Raw genomic sequence first — 18,359 nt, 5'->3', positions numbered from 1 at the left:
ACCAGGTGGAAACAGGGCCTAAATGACAATATTCAAGCAGCACTAGAAACAGACTGCCACGCTGTCTACCAATCACAGGAGAGATTCTCTCAAGTGGGCAGTACTTAGCTTACTCTGTTCCTCCTGTTGTTCAGCATGAAACCATTCCCAGAACCTATAAATCCCATCATCCCCTGCTGGCTCTGTCTGAGCATGCTCAGTTGGTTTGTTACCTAGACTGTTACGCCTGTGTGGAGGCAGGCGCGGAGGTGGCGGTCTGGGGGGCACACAGGAAGCAGGGCGAGCAGGAGGAGTGGAGCCTGCAGAAGTTGGACAACGTTTAATGGTTCCGTCTCCAGTATTGTCCTCTGAGACCGTACTGTTCTGAATGGGGGACAGACACTTTGGCTAGAAAGTGAAAGAGAATAAGTGTTAGAAAGAGAAATTTAAAACTGAAATAGAGTTTCTAAAATGCAACAGTGTCAGCAAGGTTAAATCAATGATAAAAAGCTACCGCTTTCATGTAAATCTGAAATTTTGCTCTAACTAGCCGTGTCCGCTATGTACAACAGAATATTTGGTAGTTTGCTTGGTTTCTTTTTTTTTCTCCCCTTTTCTCCCCAATTTGGAATGCTCAATTTCCAATGCGCTCTAAGTCCTCGTGGTGGCGTAGTGACTCACCTCAATCGGGGTGGCGGAGGACGAATCCCAGTTGCCTCCGCGTCTGAGACCGTCAATCCGCGCATCTTATCACATGGCTTGTAGAGCATGTTACCACGGAGACGTAGCGCGTGTGGAGGCCCACGCTATTCTCCACGGAATCCACGCACAACTCACCACGCGCCCCACCGAGAGCGAGAACCACACATTATAACGACCACCAGGAGGTTACCCCATGTGACTCTACCCTCCCTAGCAATCGGGCCAGTTTGGTTGCTTAGGAGACCTGGCTGGAGTCACTCAGCACGCCCTTGATTCGAACTTGCGAATCCAGGGGTGGTAGTCAGCGTCAATATTCGCTGAGCTACCCAGGCCCCCAGGTTGCTTGGTTTCTAATTCTGCGACGTCACACTGATTAGCTCCGCCCACTGTAAAATCTCATTGGTTTAAAATTCTGGTAATAAATTACATTAAACATCAAATCTATTCGAATTTGCTACAATTGTGTCACATCATGCAGCAGTTTCATGTTCAATGTGGATAGACAAATTGCTCTCTGGAAACAACAATACTGGAACAGTAATGTAAAACAGCATTATCTTGTATCGCATCTGTTTAGGACAAGGTGTGAGACACATGTGTTGCATGGGGAAAGCAAGTGTGTGTATGGTGTGTTTGTGTGTGAGAAAAACATTTACCTTGGGTGGAAGTGGAGGTGGTACTTTCGGCCTCATGGTTGAAGTGGAGTTACAGCTGTAAGAACACACACACAATTCATATTGTATATCTATAGCCATATTACCAATCAAGATGTGGCAACAAAGGTAAAAGGGATGCATGGAGTTTCTTCAGATAGTGGAAACACACACAGGGATAAGATCAGAGAGAAAGAAACCTTATATGCAATGTCAAGAAGAATGGTCATGTAGACAAACACACAAGTTCAATCTACCCTTTACAGAGAAAGATTGAGAATATTTTGAACTACTTAGAGTTGCCTCTTCCAGGAATCTCTATGTAGGAGGAACACATTTTGGAATTGTCCTCAGTTTGGAGGTTGTTTTCAAACTAGGTGAAAATAAAAGTGGTTTTTTTCTTTCAATCTTGTGCAGTTATGATGGCTTGACTAATCAAGTAATTAAACAGACCAAAATCACTTCCATGTCTGACTGAAAAATACAAAGCATAAACAACAAAATAGACTATACTTTAAATAAAGCAACAAGTAAGTTTATGTACAGTGCAAAGTGGAGTTTCTGATGAAAATGTAAATGGTGCATGCCCGTGTAAAACTGAACACCACAATGCTAGGGTATTCTGGGTGGTACTTGCATATAGAGTATTGTAACGGAGCCAAGTCTCCGTTATTTCAAAATAAGTGTTCCCGGTGTATTTTGGGCTTGTTTATTGTTAAAAGTCCCACGTTAAGCAACAAATCTTTTTTTTATTTTTTATTATTATTATTATTGGAATTTTGGTAAACTGATATTAAAAACTATCAGACGATTAATCGGTTATCTGCCTTTTCCACCACATTAATTATTGGTATCTGTAAAATCCACTATCAGTTGACCTCTAATTTCAGATATCATTCATGCAGGGTGAATAACACACCAGATTTAACGACTTGGAGTTATTGGCTTGTTCAAATTCCAAACCCCAAGTATGACTTTGCAAGCACCTCTAATAATCCATGGGATATCTTAGAAAACATACAATTTTATTCACTTGTCCAAGCAGGTGAAATAGCCAAATAAATACTAAAGTCTTTTGGTTTCCCATTAACAATAGTATGAATCAACTCACGAACACAAATGCACATTTTCACAAGAACCATGCATTTCTAAACCAGCAAGCAACTAAAAACCAAACACAATGAAAAACAAACTAAACAAATCCAACAATCTTACATGTGGTTCACATTAACACACATGGAATCACTGATCACAGGTGTTTCTGAATAATGCACATCTCACAACACATCTTCCTCTCACTTACTGCAAATCACCTTCATCTTCCTCCTCATTCTCTAAATGTGTCACATGACCCCTGAGAGAGATGAAAAAGGTGAGGCTAAGCCAGAGAAGAATGCAGAGAACACACACTCGCACACATACACAAACACTCCCGCAGTACACATAAGCAGTAAGTGCAGCTTAGTGCCAAGCAAAGGACTTGAGCCTACAAAGGTGATTAGTTTGCAAAGCAGTTTGGCTGACTAATCTAAAGGATGGGAGGGGCTTTATTGTACCTCTGATTAAGTTCCTCAGCAACAGATTTTAATAGACTCCTAAAGAGTAATTCATGAGAGAAAGAAAGACCCCATTATACATATGCAATATAAAACACAGAAACACATCAGTATAAACTCAACAAATTAGGGTTGTCAGGAATGACGATTATGACATTTTGGCAGGTGATTCATTGTCATCCAAATAATTGTGATTAATATTTCAAATGTTTTAATTCATTAATAATTTAATTACATACTGCACTGGAAAGAGACAGATTTTATGGCATTTCTATATTCGTTTAAAGGAATATTCCATGTTCAACACAAGTTAAGCTCAATCAACAGTATTTGTGGCATTATGTTGATTCCCACAAAAATAAATTTTGACTCGTCCTTCCTTTTCTATAAAAAAGCAAAAATCGAGGTAACAGCGAGGCACTTCCAATTGAAAAGTGAATGGGGCCAATGTTTGGAGGGTTAAAAGGCTAAAACGTGAAGCTTATAATTTTGTTGGCTATAATTGTTATATTGTTGGCTATAACTTTACACAGAAAAGGTTAGTAAGTGATTTTATCACACTAAAATCATGATAACATGCAAACAGTTTACGTATTATGGCTATACTTTTGAAACAGCAAGTATTTTAACGTTAACGGATTGGCCCCATTTACTTCCATTGTAAGTGCCTCACTGTAACCTAGATTTCTGCTTAAAAAAAAAAAAAAAAGGGAAGGACAAGTCTAAATTTGTTTTTGTAGTAATCAGCATTATGCCACAAATGCTGTCGATTGAGTTTAACTTGTATTGAATCCAGAAAATTATTTTAAAATACCCTTAAATTGGATGTGACTGGAATTTAAAGAGCACAATAATCAGATTATTATGCAATAAACGTGAAAGGCCTGTCACAAATAAAGCAAACAACACAAAACTGAACTCACTTGTTGTTTCCAAGAATGCTTTGGGGCTCTAACTGAAGATCCTGTACAAAACAAAAATACAGTCTGATTAGTCAAGCCACACAAACACACCAAATTACAATAAAACAACAACATCAGCATTGTGTCACCAACCATCTCATGATGCGGTTCTGTCTCTTTTCTCAGAGGTGGGTCAAACTTCACCTTATCAACTAAAAGAGGTGTACACACACAGACATATGAGGATTCTTGTATTTATTTCAGTTCAGTGAGTAAAGAGGCTGGCCAGCACATGACTTACAGTTAATCTCAGACAGAGTCTTTCCGTCTCGCGAGCTCCTGCTAGTTGAGCAGATTCGATGTGGAACTGACACAGGACACTAAAAACATATAAACCAAATGTAAAGTTTTAATGTAAAGCTAAAAAGGTATGTTATACACATACTTTTTCAAAACATCTGTCCATTCGGTGTTATTTACAACAACCTAACCTCCTACAGACACCCCCCCCCCCAATCTTTCCTCAATAAAGCACTACAAGCCACTGCATTTACATAACTCGCATGCATACACATACAGTCACATATGCACACTACTGTGTGAGTAACCACACACACTTGTACCTGCCAGTTGGCAGAACTGTTTGCCCTCAATTAGGATATACATCTAAAGAAACAATCAATCAGAGATCAGTGCTTTAGCACTATCATAGTTTCCCATTGGTTAATTGATTATAATAAAAATAATCGGGGTATGACATCACTTCTGGGTCAATGTCATCCTCTTCTACATCGCTGTGTGTGATGTGGTCAGGGTTGTTGGCTTTGTCTAGCAGCTCAATGGCAAGAGTCCGGCTAAGTGGCTGGGTAACGAAAGGGTGCTACAAAAACAAAACAAAAAACATATTAGTGATTAAACAAAACATTTTTAAGTGGTGGATGATCACAGTAGCCAATCAGAAACATTCTAAAGAGAAAGGGCAGAGTTTACCTGCAGTAACCTATCAGCGGTTGGTCTCTTCTTGGGATTTTTGGTCAAAGCCATTTTCACAAAGTGATGGAAATTATTTGTCCTTCAAGAGACAAAGACACATCACAGGAGTTGATAAACCTTAAAAACGAATGTGCTTATCACTCAATTGCAAACTGTCCTGCAAATCTTTCATAATTATTAACCTCATACTACACATACAGCCTTACCACTTAACTTTGTCTTTCAGTTTGGGTGGTTGGAAATTGCTCTTGGTCATTAGGAAGAGTGCCCTGAGAAAAGAAAAGAAAAATAAAAGTGTGAAAAAGAAGGACAGAGAAAAAGAATAGAGACAACAGTGAAACTGACTAAAAATGGGGTTCCCCCCACCTAATAGTCTGCTCAGATTTACTTATCATCTGAGCCATACTGAACACAAAAATTGCAAGCACTTTCTCGGTCTGGCAAGCTTTAATGCGATTGGCTGGCTTCACGCAGTTTCTGGGAGTTGTGTTTACAAGGTACCTAGTAGCAAAAATAAATGCTTTTGGGTAAGAACCAATAAGTGATTTGCCAAAGTTTGCCAGGTTAGTGGCACCAAATCTTTGAAAGATACTTTCGCTAATTATGTTGGTTTGAGAAAGCCAACATGCTGTAATTCTACAGACATGGTTTCACTTTTTTTCAAAATCCCTCAACCAAAACCAACATTTCTGACTGTAACTACTCCTAGAGCTTTCAAGCTACACCAACCAAACTTGGCACAGACCTTCAGGCTGTTCTGACTCGAGCTGCTGTGACTTTTCTAACTGACCAGAATTACTGTTTTCACATAGCCAATGATCAAATATCCCCAAAATCCATACATTAAGTCAAGACAAGTCACTTATGTACAGCATTTTTAACAACACACATCAATTCAAAGCAGCTTTACAGAAAATGATGCTGTAATGTCTGTAATGCACTGATATATATATATATATATATATATATATATATACTGATATGATATATACAGAACTGGATCGCTGATGCAATGTTAAACTGCCAGCAGGAGGTGAAGCCATCGGAATTGTTTGACCGGCCATCTTGGTATGCCCAAACTGTCACAGAACAGCAATGACTGACAGGCGAAAACACCCCCGTTTCGTCGTCTCCGACTTCCGGATACGACAGTTGCATTTCGCCCTCTAGTGAAAATCGTGTTTATGTTTAGTTAGCTCGTTATGGATAATATTCGTTACGAGGGAGAAGATACACGCAGATCGCGATGTCAGAGCATTCATCTGCCCTGGTGTTCAGCCTATCAGTGCAGCACAACAATCACCAAAGGAAGCGGCAAAACTGTCCACAAGTTTTAATGTAAGTAGGAAAAGCTGTAATATTTGCTTGTTTTGGGGTGACAACATGTCCGTTTGTCTCAGAGGGTCCTTAAAAAAGTCAAACCAGGATTTTTAATTTGCCTAAAATGCCCGGGATGTTCACAGTAAATAAGTCTGAAAATGTCTGTTTGTATCTTACCTGTTTCAGTGAACTTGTTTACATTCAGCTGATCTGTTCACCGATCAAGTTTGTTAATTGTGGATACTGTTTGATATAGATACACATAACTCGCTAAGGCTTTCAAGAAACAGGAAAAATTCCCCACTTTAAATAAGAAATAATTACATTTGTAGGACGTTTGCGTTGTAGGGATGTACATGCAGATTTCAGATATAAAATCAGTCATTGAATGATTAATGTTTACACGATGAAATGAGATGATTTCCTATTAAGTCAATAGAGATATTGGAATGTTTGGGCATAGCAATATGGTGGCGCAGTGGCTTCACTGATATGACGTTATGAGCAATCCAGATCTATATTATAATGTATATCAGTGCTGTAATGTCTTAAATCCTCCTTGAGCAGTTTAAATGAAATACTTCATTGAAAATCACGTTTAAAAATCATTACCAGATTGTTCAAAAGGGCCGACTATTCAAATTCCAACAGTCGAGAAAAATATATATCAAAAATTCAAATGTAAACAAGGCATTTAATCTGCTTTGACTGTCTCTCTCTATCTCTTTCTCTCTTTTTTTGCCTTGGTGATCTATCTGAAACCTTCAAACTTACTTTTTTTAATTAGTTTCTACATTTAGACAACATCAAAGTTTGTCTTGTCAAACTTTACCTATCTAGTTTTAGTATGGGATACTGTACAGTCAGATGGTTGATATAGCAAAATAAATGCAGACAGGGTGATCAGAACCCAGACGCGAAACTACTTACCAAATAAATAAATACATGGACATAAAATATTGATCCGTTAAAATTACATAATTATGCGAGAAGAAAGAAATCGTTGAACAGCTGAATTGCATCTCCGGTTTGCGTCAGAGTTTTGTTGGTGTTTATTCTGAATGTCTGACTGCTCATTATCCAGCTCGTTAAAATACTACTTGCCAAATAAATAAATAAATGCACATGAAACACTGATTTGAATTGTAATTATTTAACTAGCTTACTTGTTGAGATCTCACACTGATCCGAGAAGTAGTAAAGATGGCTGGCAATATGTGGATGTGTGGTTGTTACTCACAAATATCAGACCGCTAGATGGCGCCATTGACCAATCAGAATTGAGTATTCCAGAGAGCTGTGTAATAATTCTAGATAATGTAAGTAGCAAGTAAACTAGATATCCTCGAGCGGAACTGTTTATTCTACAATATTTTCTGAGTTATGTCTGTGTACTTATTACTTTTGGACACACAGAAATTCTGATTACAAAGTCTAAACACATTAACACCAATTTCTATGCTGTTTTTTCTGCAGGCCAATGTTGACCGACACTGCAGTGTAATTATTTAAGCTTTTTCATATAGTCTATTATTGTGGTATCAATTCAGAAATATCTATCATGCCCCTAAACAGCACATAAAAACAAAACTGTGGTTGGTCGCTTTGCATGGAAGTCAAACAATTTCTTGTTATCTAAGTGGGCGTTTCTTGTCCAGAATAAGCTGCAAAGTTGACCAGACCTTATATCTATAGTTAAAAGTCTGGCTACACAAGACTAATTCTCTTGTAAAATAGCAGTCTTGTTGGCATCTGCTGAAATATATGATATCTGCTAAATAGGGATTAATTCATTTAGCAAATGGTATCACCACTGTAACGTAACAATTGATAATGGAACACTGTGACACCTAACCAACACAAGTAAGAGTACACACACCTCATTGGGTGCAGGTCAAACATTGGCGGCTCCAACTCTGCCAGCTCAATAGCTGTGATGCCCACAGCCCAAATATCACACAGCTGATTGTAGCCCCCTTTCCTTTCTACCGCTGCCACCTCAGGTGCCATCCTGCAGATAGAGACAGAAAGATAAATTCATATACTTCTTTGAAATCATTAACTAGAATGAAACACTTAAATAAATACTGCAGCATTACAGACAGCAGAGGACCACCATACCAATATGGAGTTCCGATAAAGGACTTCCTTTTAGCTAAAGTTGCTGATATCTGAGCTGACACCCCAAAATCCGCTGTAGAGAGACAGACAGAATGTGTGAAAGAAAAATATACTGGATCTGAGTAAATGAAAAGTTCTTTGCATCATTCACAGGAAGTGTTTTCTTACCTAGCTTAACATAGCCATTGTCCGTTAGAAGAATATTTGCTCCCTGCAAAACCAGAGCAGAGTGACGGTGAGTTCATCTCACCCCTTTATGATATGAAGTCAAGTAATTCTTTGCAAAGACTGAAGCGTATGACTAAAACACCTCATGTAGGTCTCGTTGTTGACCCACTAAACTGTTTGTCAAGAAGAACAAGTAACAATTTCAGTAACAAACATAAGTCTAAAGTTTTTTTTTTTCTTATCTCTGTCTCCAGAAACATTCATTTTTGTGTGATGACATTAGTTAAGTGGGACATGTGTAATAATCTTACAAATGTGAGAAATGTCTCTTGCAATAGTTCAACCAAAAATTAAAATTCTGTCATTATTTACCCAAACCCACATGCTCTTTTTTTTCCAGTGGAAAACAAATAAATACATTTTTAAAGAATCTCCATATACATCTTTTTCCATGAAATGACCACAGTTATACAGTCCACAGTGACACAGAAAGCACTTTACAGGCACCATAAAAGTAGTCCAACTTGTGCATTATCTTTTGAAGCTATACAATAGTTTTATTTGCTTAACAGACTGTCTGTGACATTGTGTGGAAAAGATCTATGTGAACATTTCTGTGTTCCTTGGGTGAGTAAATAATGACAAAATATTCATTTTTGAGTGAACTATTCCTTTAAGGTGAGATTTGATTGTGTGTGGACATCCAATTTGTACCTTTATATCTCTGTGGATCTTGCCTTTGTTATGGAGGTAGTAAACACCCTTTAACGGTCACAAAAAAACAAAAAAAACAAAAAAACATATTACCACTTTCATCATTCAAAATCTTCCTCTTTTACACATCAGTAAATGTGTGTGCATATACCTGTAGGGTTTCCCGACACACATATGCAATCTGGGATTCTGACAAGGGGCCCGTAACTGTTAAATGCAGATATAAACAAACATTTGTATGAGAGATATTGCTTAAAAAACAACTCAAGAGGGTAAATGTATTCCAAACTGCTGTTTTGATTTCAGTGACAACGTTTACCATGATATATATCCTGTAGTGAGCCTCCACCACAATACTCCATACTGATCCATAATTTATCTCTCCTGAAAGAGGGAGATTAAAAAACCAAACAGTGGTCTAAATTTCAATACATTTCCTGTAAGACTTATCACATTTAGTTATTTAATAATGTTTATTAATATTTAATAAAGTTATTTAATAATGTTTTAATGATGCAAGTTTAATGGAGTTGACAATACTTCAACAGGTTGCATAAGAGCATTCAAGAATGCTAACTAATCAAGGTATACTTAAAGAATGGCATTAGAACTTTTATGTACAACCAAATACCTGGGAGATAAAATGTACATAAGAGCTAAAACTAACTGACGCCAAAGACATGTTGGCCTTTGTTGTTGAAGTGTATACTTGCGTACCTGAGGTAACTGCCAAAGTATGCAACGATGTTTGAGTGTTTACAATCTTTCATCATAATAATCTCCTGCTGCACCACATCAAAGTCTTCTCCTGCAAATCAATCAATTGATTGGGAAATCAATTACTACCAGTCAGCCAATCTATTGAACAATCCACAGAACAATATACACAAAGAAAGAAGTATATAAAATATAAAAGGTGACAAATCAAGGCTTGTTGCAATGCAAACTATGGATGTGAATTGTAAGGAAAGAGATTCAATTCAAGGCCACTTAACGATTCTGGCTCCTTAACAATACATTAGGAATTACACAAGAATACATTAGGATTATTTTAGTCCCCTATGTAATAACTGATCCTACATATTAAACAAAAACAAAAAAAAACTACTTTGTTGTACTTGATAACAAATAACTGTGTTATAAATGTGTACGCTGGCATATGAACAACCAGTCACTAATTAGACTGATTTAAGTATTACAAGTTATAAGTATACATAACACAATTCAATACAATACATAACACAATTTCATTTTATTTTGTACATTGACTGAAAATAATGAGTAAATAACCGCTCTGACCGATTCAAATGATAAATCATGAGTTCAACACTGATTTAGGAGCTATCGATTGATTTAAAAGAACTGCCTCATAAGAGTCATTTGTTCACAAATTGAACTACACTGTATGAGTTGTATATTTGCTGTTGTGTGCAACAGCAATGGAAAGATTGTTGACTATGTTGACTTATTATTATTTTGTGGCACCCACTTTCTCTCTTAACACATTCAAAACTGTTTTCTCGGTTCACAACCCTATTGCAACCACACAGACTGATATAAACTTAACTGCTTAAAGCTTGTTGAAAATAACATGAATGGAAACTACTTTGCAAAAAAGCGAGTGATCACGCTGCTAATTATAATATGCATGAACACGTCAAGTAGAAATATTTAACCTGAAGTATAGATAGACAGTGATAGAGCACTATCAACAGGTGGTTAAACAGCACTATGTGTGCAACATCACTTTAAGAGCAGCTCACCTGGTTCTAGTTTGATGACTTTGATAGCAGCCAGTTCTCCAGTGTTGACATTACGAGCCTGAAAATGGAAAGCATGAAGCCATTAGAGCATGAAAGTTTTTAAGCCTTTCAAGCCACACATTCAAACCCTAATACTGAATGCTCACCCCCCCAGATAGCACAAATACATCTCCAAGATGTCTGTTTTAGATCTTTTCATCTGGAAAGCATCACAGACTAATGACATCTGCTAAACATCTTAAAAAGATCAGATTTACAAATATTCTAAATCATAAACGTCTCATCTGCTGAATGTCTTATTGATATCAGAGAGGAAACATCTTATAGACATATTGCAGATGAGCAAACAACGTAAAACAAAATCATCTGCCAGATGTGAACATACACATCAAATAGACGTCTGGGTGATATACGTGTGCTATCGGGGCTACTGGTTTTAGGACTGCTCTAATGGATTAACACATGTTCACAGTTGTGATAAGATGCATTTGATGTTTAATTATACATTGTTATATTTGTATTTACAGTATGCATATGTAATTAGCTACAGTATATTGTAAATGTCTATTCAAGGATATTTCAGAAAGGATTTTAGGGAAAACACACTCAGTGTTTTGCATACTCTCTCTCTCTCTCTCGCTCTCTTGTGCGCACAATCACAAAGGCTTTGACTATAAGACTGAACTGAGAGACATCTGTCTGCCACAGAGAAGTGAGGATGATGTCATCAGAGAGAGACAAAGAGAGATATAAAGGGGGACAATGAAAGAGAGTGTGAGAGAGAGAGAGAGAGACAGAGAGAGAAAGAGAGAGAGAGAGAGAGATTCCACCACTTTATCTTAGTTTTTAAGGATACCATTCAGCATGCGAAGTGATACTGAACAGAGGCAGCTAGGAAATATTTGTATTGATGCTCACTGTGCTTTCAGCATGCGCCACTTACACAGTCACACAGGGCCTTTCCAATAGCAGTAAGGCATTTCTCTCCCCTCTAATAAATAACCTCTGAGCTCTTCTGCTTTCTTAATAAATGTAATTGACTTTGAGAATGTACAGTATGTAAGCAAATTAAATGATATTGTAATACTCAACCATTTACAGTAGTACTATCCCAAATATGTGAATTCTTACTGACACTAGGGGTAAAAGTTGGCAAATGCTGACACTGCTTTTGTGAACGCCTCATATTTTCACACGTCTGGTTAGAGTTGTTGTTAAGGCCTTAGGATTTCAGGTCAGCAAGAATACTGCCAGTCTCTGTGGAGCTCATGGAAAAACATTTTCAAAGTGTATTTGCTGGTTTAGTTAGTCTGGTGCGCCATCTTAAACATGGAAGACAAACCCCCCATATTCTCCAGCACCAACACACCCGATCTTGTCATGAAATCTTAGGAAAGGCTCTGTTTGAGTGCATACGCACTAGGGCTGCACACTTAATCGAAAAACGAATCACGATTCAAATTTCACAGACCATCGTCATTATTATCGCGTCTGCTCAAATAAATGCCTATTTGACCCAAAACTGCTGTTGGAAGATTTAAATTTTAATGAATCGCACAAAATCGCAAACAGGCTGATCTTACTTTCCAAAGTGCAACCGCTGTGACAGATTTGAGGCCAAATGTGATTTAACGATGATCTTATGCGAACAAGATCACAATATGGAATTTTAAATTCAGTAAGGAAGTTCAATCTATATCGGATGTTCAGTTTGACTATTTAATAATTGTCAAATATTATTATTTACTGTATGTGCACCAATAATTTAAGCAGTAAAGACACATATTGCATGTCTGACGGTAGTTTTTGATTTTTATGCCACATTTTTCAGGCTATGGAAGTGTGTTAAATGTGTGAGGATGTGAATACATCAACCTGTTACATGACACACAGGCATATTGACTGAAGTTAAAACTGGTTGTCAATAGTTCAGAAAGAACCTACATAAATTTCTTCACTGTAAACCATAGATATATCTTTATAATAACCTTTAGTTACATTAACAAACATTATTACAGTATTTAATGCTTAAAATAAACCGCAGCCCATAACCACCTGATGTTCTGAAAAACCTGCAAGCACGGTTGCCTGCTTGGTGACATCACAGTAATTTCATCTATTAATCGTCATTAATAATCGCAATTACAATATCAAGGGCAATAATCTACAATTATGATTTTTGCCATAATCGTGCAGCTCTAGCAGGCACCCAACACACACGCATGCACACACACATACACATAAACACTCAATCCCCATCTCATGCACTCTCACCCACGCACACTATAAAACCCCAGGAAGAGGGAACAATTATGAACAAACAGGATGGACATAGTTGTGGGCAATCAGACTCACACACAGATACACTAGCATTTTAAAGTTGAGCCAAGTCCTGTCACTAGAGGAAGTTGGACAAACTTTGTGTTTCTTAAGAACACAGGGCATGATTGCACATACTAACACACTGTCAACATGATCTTGCCCTCCCCCTTAAGTCCCCTACTCAAACCTGACAACAACCCTTTGGTAGTCACCATCTGCCACTACACAGACACAGAAGTGTCTCTCTGCAGCATATTGGTCTATTCAGGACAGATGATTCTCATAAAACTTGACAAGAAAATGTCCTGGTCATGTTTAATCACAATTCAATACAAAAGAGTTAAATGAAATTTTGCACAAAGAAAACGAATTCTATTTAGGACCTTTAAGATTTTTTGCATTATTTTCCGGACAATTAAGCACACTTTACAACCCAGTTCTCATTACTGTAATGCAACCACACATTTTAATTATACTATTCCCACTGTTTTCAAAAAAAAAAAAAAAATGTGTGTATTACAGCTAAAAGGTGCGGTTGTATGATGATGATTTTTAAAATTAAAATCAGCTAAAATGAAAGGCAGTACTGCTATAGTAATATAAAAAAATTCACATTGCGGTAATGAGAATATCACAATGACCATCTTTTTTGCATTGCAGCAATGAGAATTGCGGTAATTTTATTACCATCATGACCACTTATTTCAAGTTGTGTTAATGAGAATATCATAATGACCAAATTTTTCGCATTCCGGTAATATGAATTGTTGTAATGATAATATCATAATGACTTTATTTTTCCATATTGCAGTGACGAGAACTGCGGTATGAATTGTTGTAATGAAAATATCTTAATGACTACATTAAATCTGGTTATGGTTATGAGAATTGTGGTTATGAAAATATTACAATGACCAAATTTTTCCACGTTGCGGTAATGCGAATTGCAGTAATGACCACTTTTTCATGCTGCGCCAATGAGAACTACGGTAATGAAAATATCAATGACCACATTTTTTCACATTGCTGTAATGACAATTGCTGTAATAAAAATATCATAATGACCTTCTTTTTTTAGTGTTGCAGTAATGAGAATCTTATAATGACCACTTTTTTCGTGTTGCTGTAATGAGAATTGGGGGGTAAAATGTGCTTAACTGTCATGAAAATAATGTCACTATGTAAAAAATCTTAATGTCTCTAAACATAGGCTTCATTCTCTAATTGCAAAATGTAATTTCTCTTTTGTTAGGACCAGGACATTTTCTTGACAAGTTTTGTGAGAATCACATTTTCTCTCTTTATTTATTATTACACATACGTTTCACAGAAGCATGAAGGAGATGCAGAGCTAAGCGAAGGTTTTGAGGTTTGACAGCCCTGCGCTGGCTTTCCAGAGCTGCAAGGCCCTGTTTACTTTGGAAATAAATGTCTCTAGAGGCTTTTAGGACATTACACCATATCATAGACACAACACTGTTTCAAACACAGAGACAGACATACAGATCTGTTGTTTTCTGCATACACTGGTTGCATTGCTAATTTCACTGGCTGCGTCTCAAACCTAGTGAGCATTTTTGGGCATCATATGTGCGTTCCTAGCGTTTGGCACGAGTCTATAATGCCCAGAAAAATGCAGTCTAGAAAGGCAGCTCACTAGGTTGTGATACACAGCCAGTGTGTTGTTGCTGTAGATCTCTACCTTGTACACATCCCCATAGGTTCCGCTCCCGATCCGCTGGATCAACTCAAAGTCTTCCTGTGGGTTTCTCCGCGACAGCTCCAGACTTATATTCATCCTGCGATTTACCGTTTGTTGCCTCCGGTTTATATATAAGGTCCCGATGTCAGAAACGGGAGGGCGGCGATGATTGCAGAGACATTCAGTAACGGAGGGATATGAAGGTCCAGTCCTACCGAACTACAACATGTCCTCCTGTACGCATGCGCAATGTGACTGTATTAAAACAACGTACTTGCGCTTGTTGGGTGGCACAGGATGAACTTATGGGTCATATGTGGGTGTTAACACTAACATGAAATTGAGCTTATTATTTACCTCTACGTAAACATTTACCTCTACGGACACGACACATCAACCCCAATAAATGTAATGAAATGGCCTTGACATATAATAATGTAATAAAATAGACTACTGGAGAAGCACAAAAGCAGTCTGACTGTAGAGAACCCAATGGGTGATTAAAAACGAACCAAAAACACAGTTATAAAGACTATAAAAATAGTTAAACTTAATCATACAAATTAATAATAATCATAGACAAACTATTGTTTATTTGTCTGATCTGAAATTAAAATGAATCTGAAATTGATCTGAAATTGAACTGAAATTCACTTAAATAGTTCTGTAGTTTAATAATAATAAAAAATAAAAATAAAAAATAAAAATTATAAATTAAAATATTCTATGTAATAAAATTAGGTTATTTATAAAAAAATATTATACATAAAAGCTGCATGTATAATAATTAATCATTAGAAAAAGTGTAATTTTTGTTCAGTGTTAAAATACCTTCTAAGCCATTTGTACGTTGATTCCCCTTAAAACTGTAAACACTGTGGCACTATCAAAACATTGCTCTGTTTGTTTGAGCATCCTGATTGGCCCGACATAGCAACATTTGCTCAACCAATGGCGTGAGATAAGGGCGAGACTGCCTTTTTGTGCAGCCGATGGCAAAAAAGGGGAGTTTAAAAACCCGTTTAAAAACAGCAATTATATTGCAATTCTGTTTGGTGACGATAGTTACGTTGAATGACACACTTCACCATTAAAATAGTTTAAGATGGAGTTTAGCAAGACACACTTGAAGACACAACTATCACTGCTTGACATGTCAACTACCCATTTAACCTATTTTTTTTTACTTGCCAATATGATCTGGGACTAAGAATTTTACTACCCCTCACCCCAAAGATCTGAAGATGTTATAATGGAGCTATTTAATGAATCCACCATATGTGTGTGCATTTGCCTGTTTTAAGGTCATTTTAGACCTCACCTGTTTAGGGCAAAGAAAGGTCATGGCCAGGCTATTGTAGAACGCAACCCGTTGTGTTCCATATAACAACGACTTGCCAGAGGATGCCTGAGGATTACACACATATACTGACAGCATTAGACCTAAACTCACAGATGTTGAAACATAAACTGTGGTTCTATCACAAGGTAAAGATACTTACTTTAAGAGAGGGATGCCTACAACACAATGGTCATCACTTAAATACACATTCACCTAGTTCCACAAAGTGACAACTCAAAAATATCATTTTTTTACTGTTGTGCATTTGTTATGCATGCTTGTGGATTTGTAGTATGTTTTAGCATGCGTTCATCATGCGTGATTATACATAAACGTTGGTTTGCATTCCTATGGGTCTGTGTGTGTTATGCACTTTTTTTACACACACACGTTGGTGCGTCTATCCTAATCAGGACTCTCCATATACATAATTATGTTTATACTGTACACACTATAGATTCTATCCCTTAACCCTACCCCTAAACCTAACCCTCACAAAAAACTTTCTGCATTTTTACATTTTTCAAAAAAACATTGTTTAGTATGTTTTTTTAAGCAATTTGAATTATGGGGACACTAGAAATGTCCTCATAAACCACATTTGTAGCATAATACCCTTGTAATTACCAGTTTGTAAAATTTCCTCATAAACTACCCAAACCCGCCCACACATACACAAACAATGAGTCAGGTTTATAAATACATATCTATGTAATTATTTTAAACAAAAATATTGTACATAAAAACTACATGTATAATAAATTAGAATTAGTAAAACAATTGAAAGGTAAAATGTTTAATTTTCTTTCAATGTTAAAATACCTTCTTCTAAGCCATTTGTAGGTTGATTCCCCTTAAAAGTGTAAACACTGTGGCTCTATCAAAACATTGCTCTATTTGTTTGAGCATCCTGATTGGCTCAAAATAAAATGTTCTCAACCAATGGTGTGAGTTTAGGCTGAGACTGCCTTTATATCTATCTATGACATTTACAGTACACATTTGTGTCTATATACATATATGGGTGTTTCTTCAACATATAGGCACTTTTGACCCAGGTCTTTTAGAAAATAAAGTCTCTTAAAACACACTTTTCCCACTCTCACTCTTGGTAAGAGACACTGTTGTGTCTTTGGTGAACAAGTACATTAACTTTTGAAGAAGCTTTTTTTTGGAGGCAAATTTGTCCATTTTGCTGGAAATTATGCCACAACTGTGGGACAATTATAATTGTTTGAAAAATTGATACATTTTCACACAATAAATATTGAAATGGTTTATGTTTATTTTACTCTGTGTTTAGAGCATAGTTTTACACATGTAACAATATTCCTACTTTATTAATGGATTTTCCTATTTTAAGATTAAAAAATTAGGTCTAGGACAATGGTAAAACAATCAAATCTATACATTTATTTTAAAAAAGGCAAAAAAATACACACACCTGAGAGGTATAAGAGCGAGCAATGACTACAGCGGCAGCTCACTCTGAAGGAAGTTAGGTGCTGATCTAACTGCTTTCCCATTTCTTCATGTCTCTCTAAGTGTGTGCTGGAAGAGAGAGTGTGTGTGGAGTTTGCAGCTACACTTAAACTCTCCTCATCTTCCTTTCTCTTTCTCTTCTGTCCACGCTGCTGTTGTACTGAAGCTCTGGCAGTAAGGTGCTCCATGTTAAAAGGGTTTGCCTCCAAATGTCTAGATCTCAAACAATGCTTTGCTGTATAATAGATACTAACTTTTCTATTAAAATAAAAACAGAAGAGAAGCTCAGAAAAAAATGTGTTGCCATTTTATAGTATAAATAATAAAATAGATAGTTCCTATGCCAGATAACGATTGGTCAATACAGTTCTATCAGGAAGACTTGCAGACTTGAGTGAAATTTAATATGACATTTATTTGATGAATATACAACAGAAATGTAATGTCACTCTTTGGCGAGTTGTACTCGGAACCGTCATATCCTGCCGGAGACAGGAGGCAGGGGCGAGGAGCCAACCCCTGTGCAGGACGGGACTCGACTGGTGGTGGTGGAGGTTGCCGTGTTAGCACAACTGAAACAGCAATGTGATAATGTGAGCAGACTTATAAAGCAATGGCTTACATGTGATTGGCTAGGAGT

The 18,359-nt window shown here is 36.9% G+C and overlaps 1 protein-coding gene across 1 annotated transcript in view; it reads right to left on the bottom strand.

Moving 5' to 3' along the window:
- The window catches only part of LOC127411063 (mitogen-activated protein kinase kinase kinase kinase 3-like), a 29,124-nt gene extending 13,996 nt beyond the window's left edge, over window positions 1-15,128 (bottom strand). The window contains exons 1-19 of the mRNA XM_051646411.1: window positions 14,896-15,128; window positions 10,872-10,929; window positions 9,826-9,916; window positions 9,428-9,492; window positions 9,260-9,315; window positions 9,109-9,156; window positions 8,395-8,437; window positions 8,227-8,299; window positions 7,985-8,116; window positions 4,992-5,054; window positions 4,783-4,864; window positions 4,556-4,672; window positions 4,094-4,172; window positions 3,946-4,004; window positions 3,814-3,854; window positions 2,891-2,929; window positions 2,638-2,688; window positions 1,338-1,392; window positions 213-387 (exon numbers count right to left, since the gene is read on the bottom strand). Of these exons, the coding sequence (XP_051502371.1) occupies window positions 213-387; window positions 1,338-1,392; window positions 2,638-2,688; window positions 2,891-2,929; window positions 3,814-3,854; window positions 3,946-4,004; window positions 4,094-4,172; window positions 4,556-4,672; window positions 4,783-4,864; window positions 4,992-5,054; window positions 7,985-8,116; window positions 8,227-8,299; window positions 8,395-8,437; window positions 9,109-9,156; window positions 9,260-9,315; window positions 9,428-9,492; window positions 9,826-9,916; window positions 10,872-10,929; window positions 14,896-14,991 (1,423 nt within the window). The 5' untranslated portion in view covers window positions 14,992-15,128. The remainder of the gene's footprint in view (window positions 1-212; window positions 388-1,337; window positions 1,393-2,637; window positions 2,689-2,890; window positions 2,930-3,813; window positions 3,855-3,945; window positions 4,005-4,093; window positions 4,173-4,555; window positions 4,673-4,782; window positions 4,865-4,991; window positions 5,055-7,984; window positions 8,117-8,226; window positions 8,300-8,394; window positions 8,438-9,108; window positions 9,157-9,259; window positions 9,316-9,427; window positions 9,493-9,825; window positions 9,917-10,871; window positions 10,930-14,895) is intronic.
- Window positions 15,129-18,359: the final 3,231 nt, after the last annotated feature.

Source organism: Myxocyprinus asiaticus, chromosome 20 (assembly GCF_019703515.2).
Source record: "Myxocyprinus asiaticus isolate MX2 ecotype Aquarium Trade chromosome 20, UBuf_Myxa_2, whole genome shotgun sequence".
Classification (NCBI taxonomy): Eukaryota; Metazoa; Chordata; class Actinopteri; order Cypriniformes; family Catostomidae; genus Myxocyprinus; species Myxocyprinus asiaticus.
The sequence above is the reverse complement of the archived record's forward strand: the minus strand, read 5'-3'. Positions and strand labels throughout refer to the sequence as shown.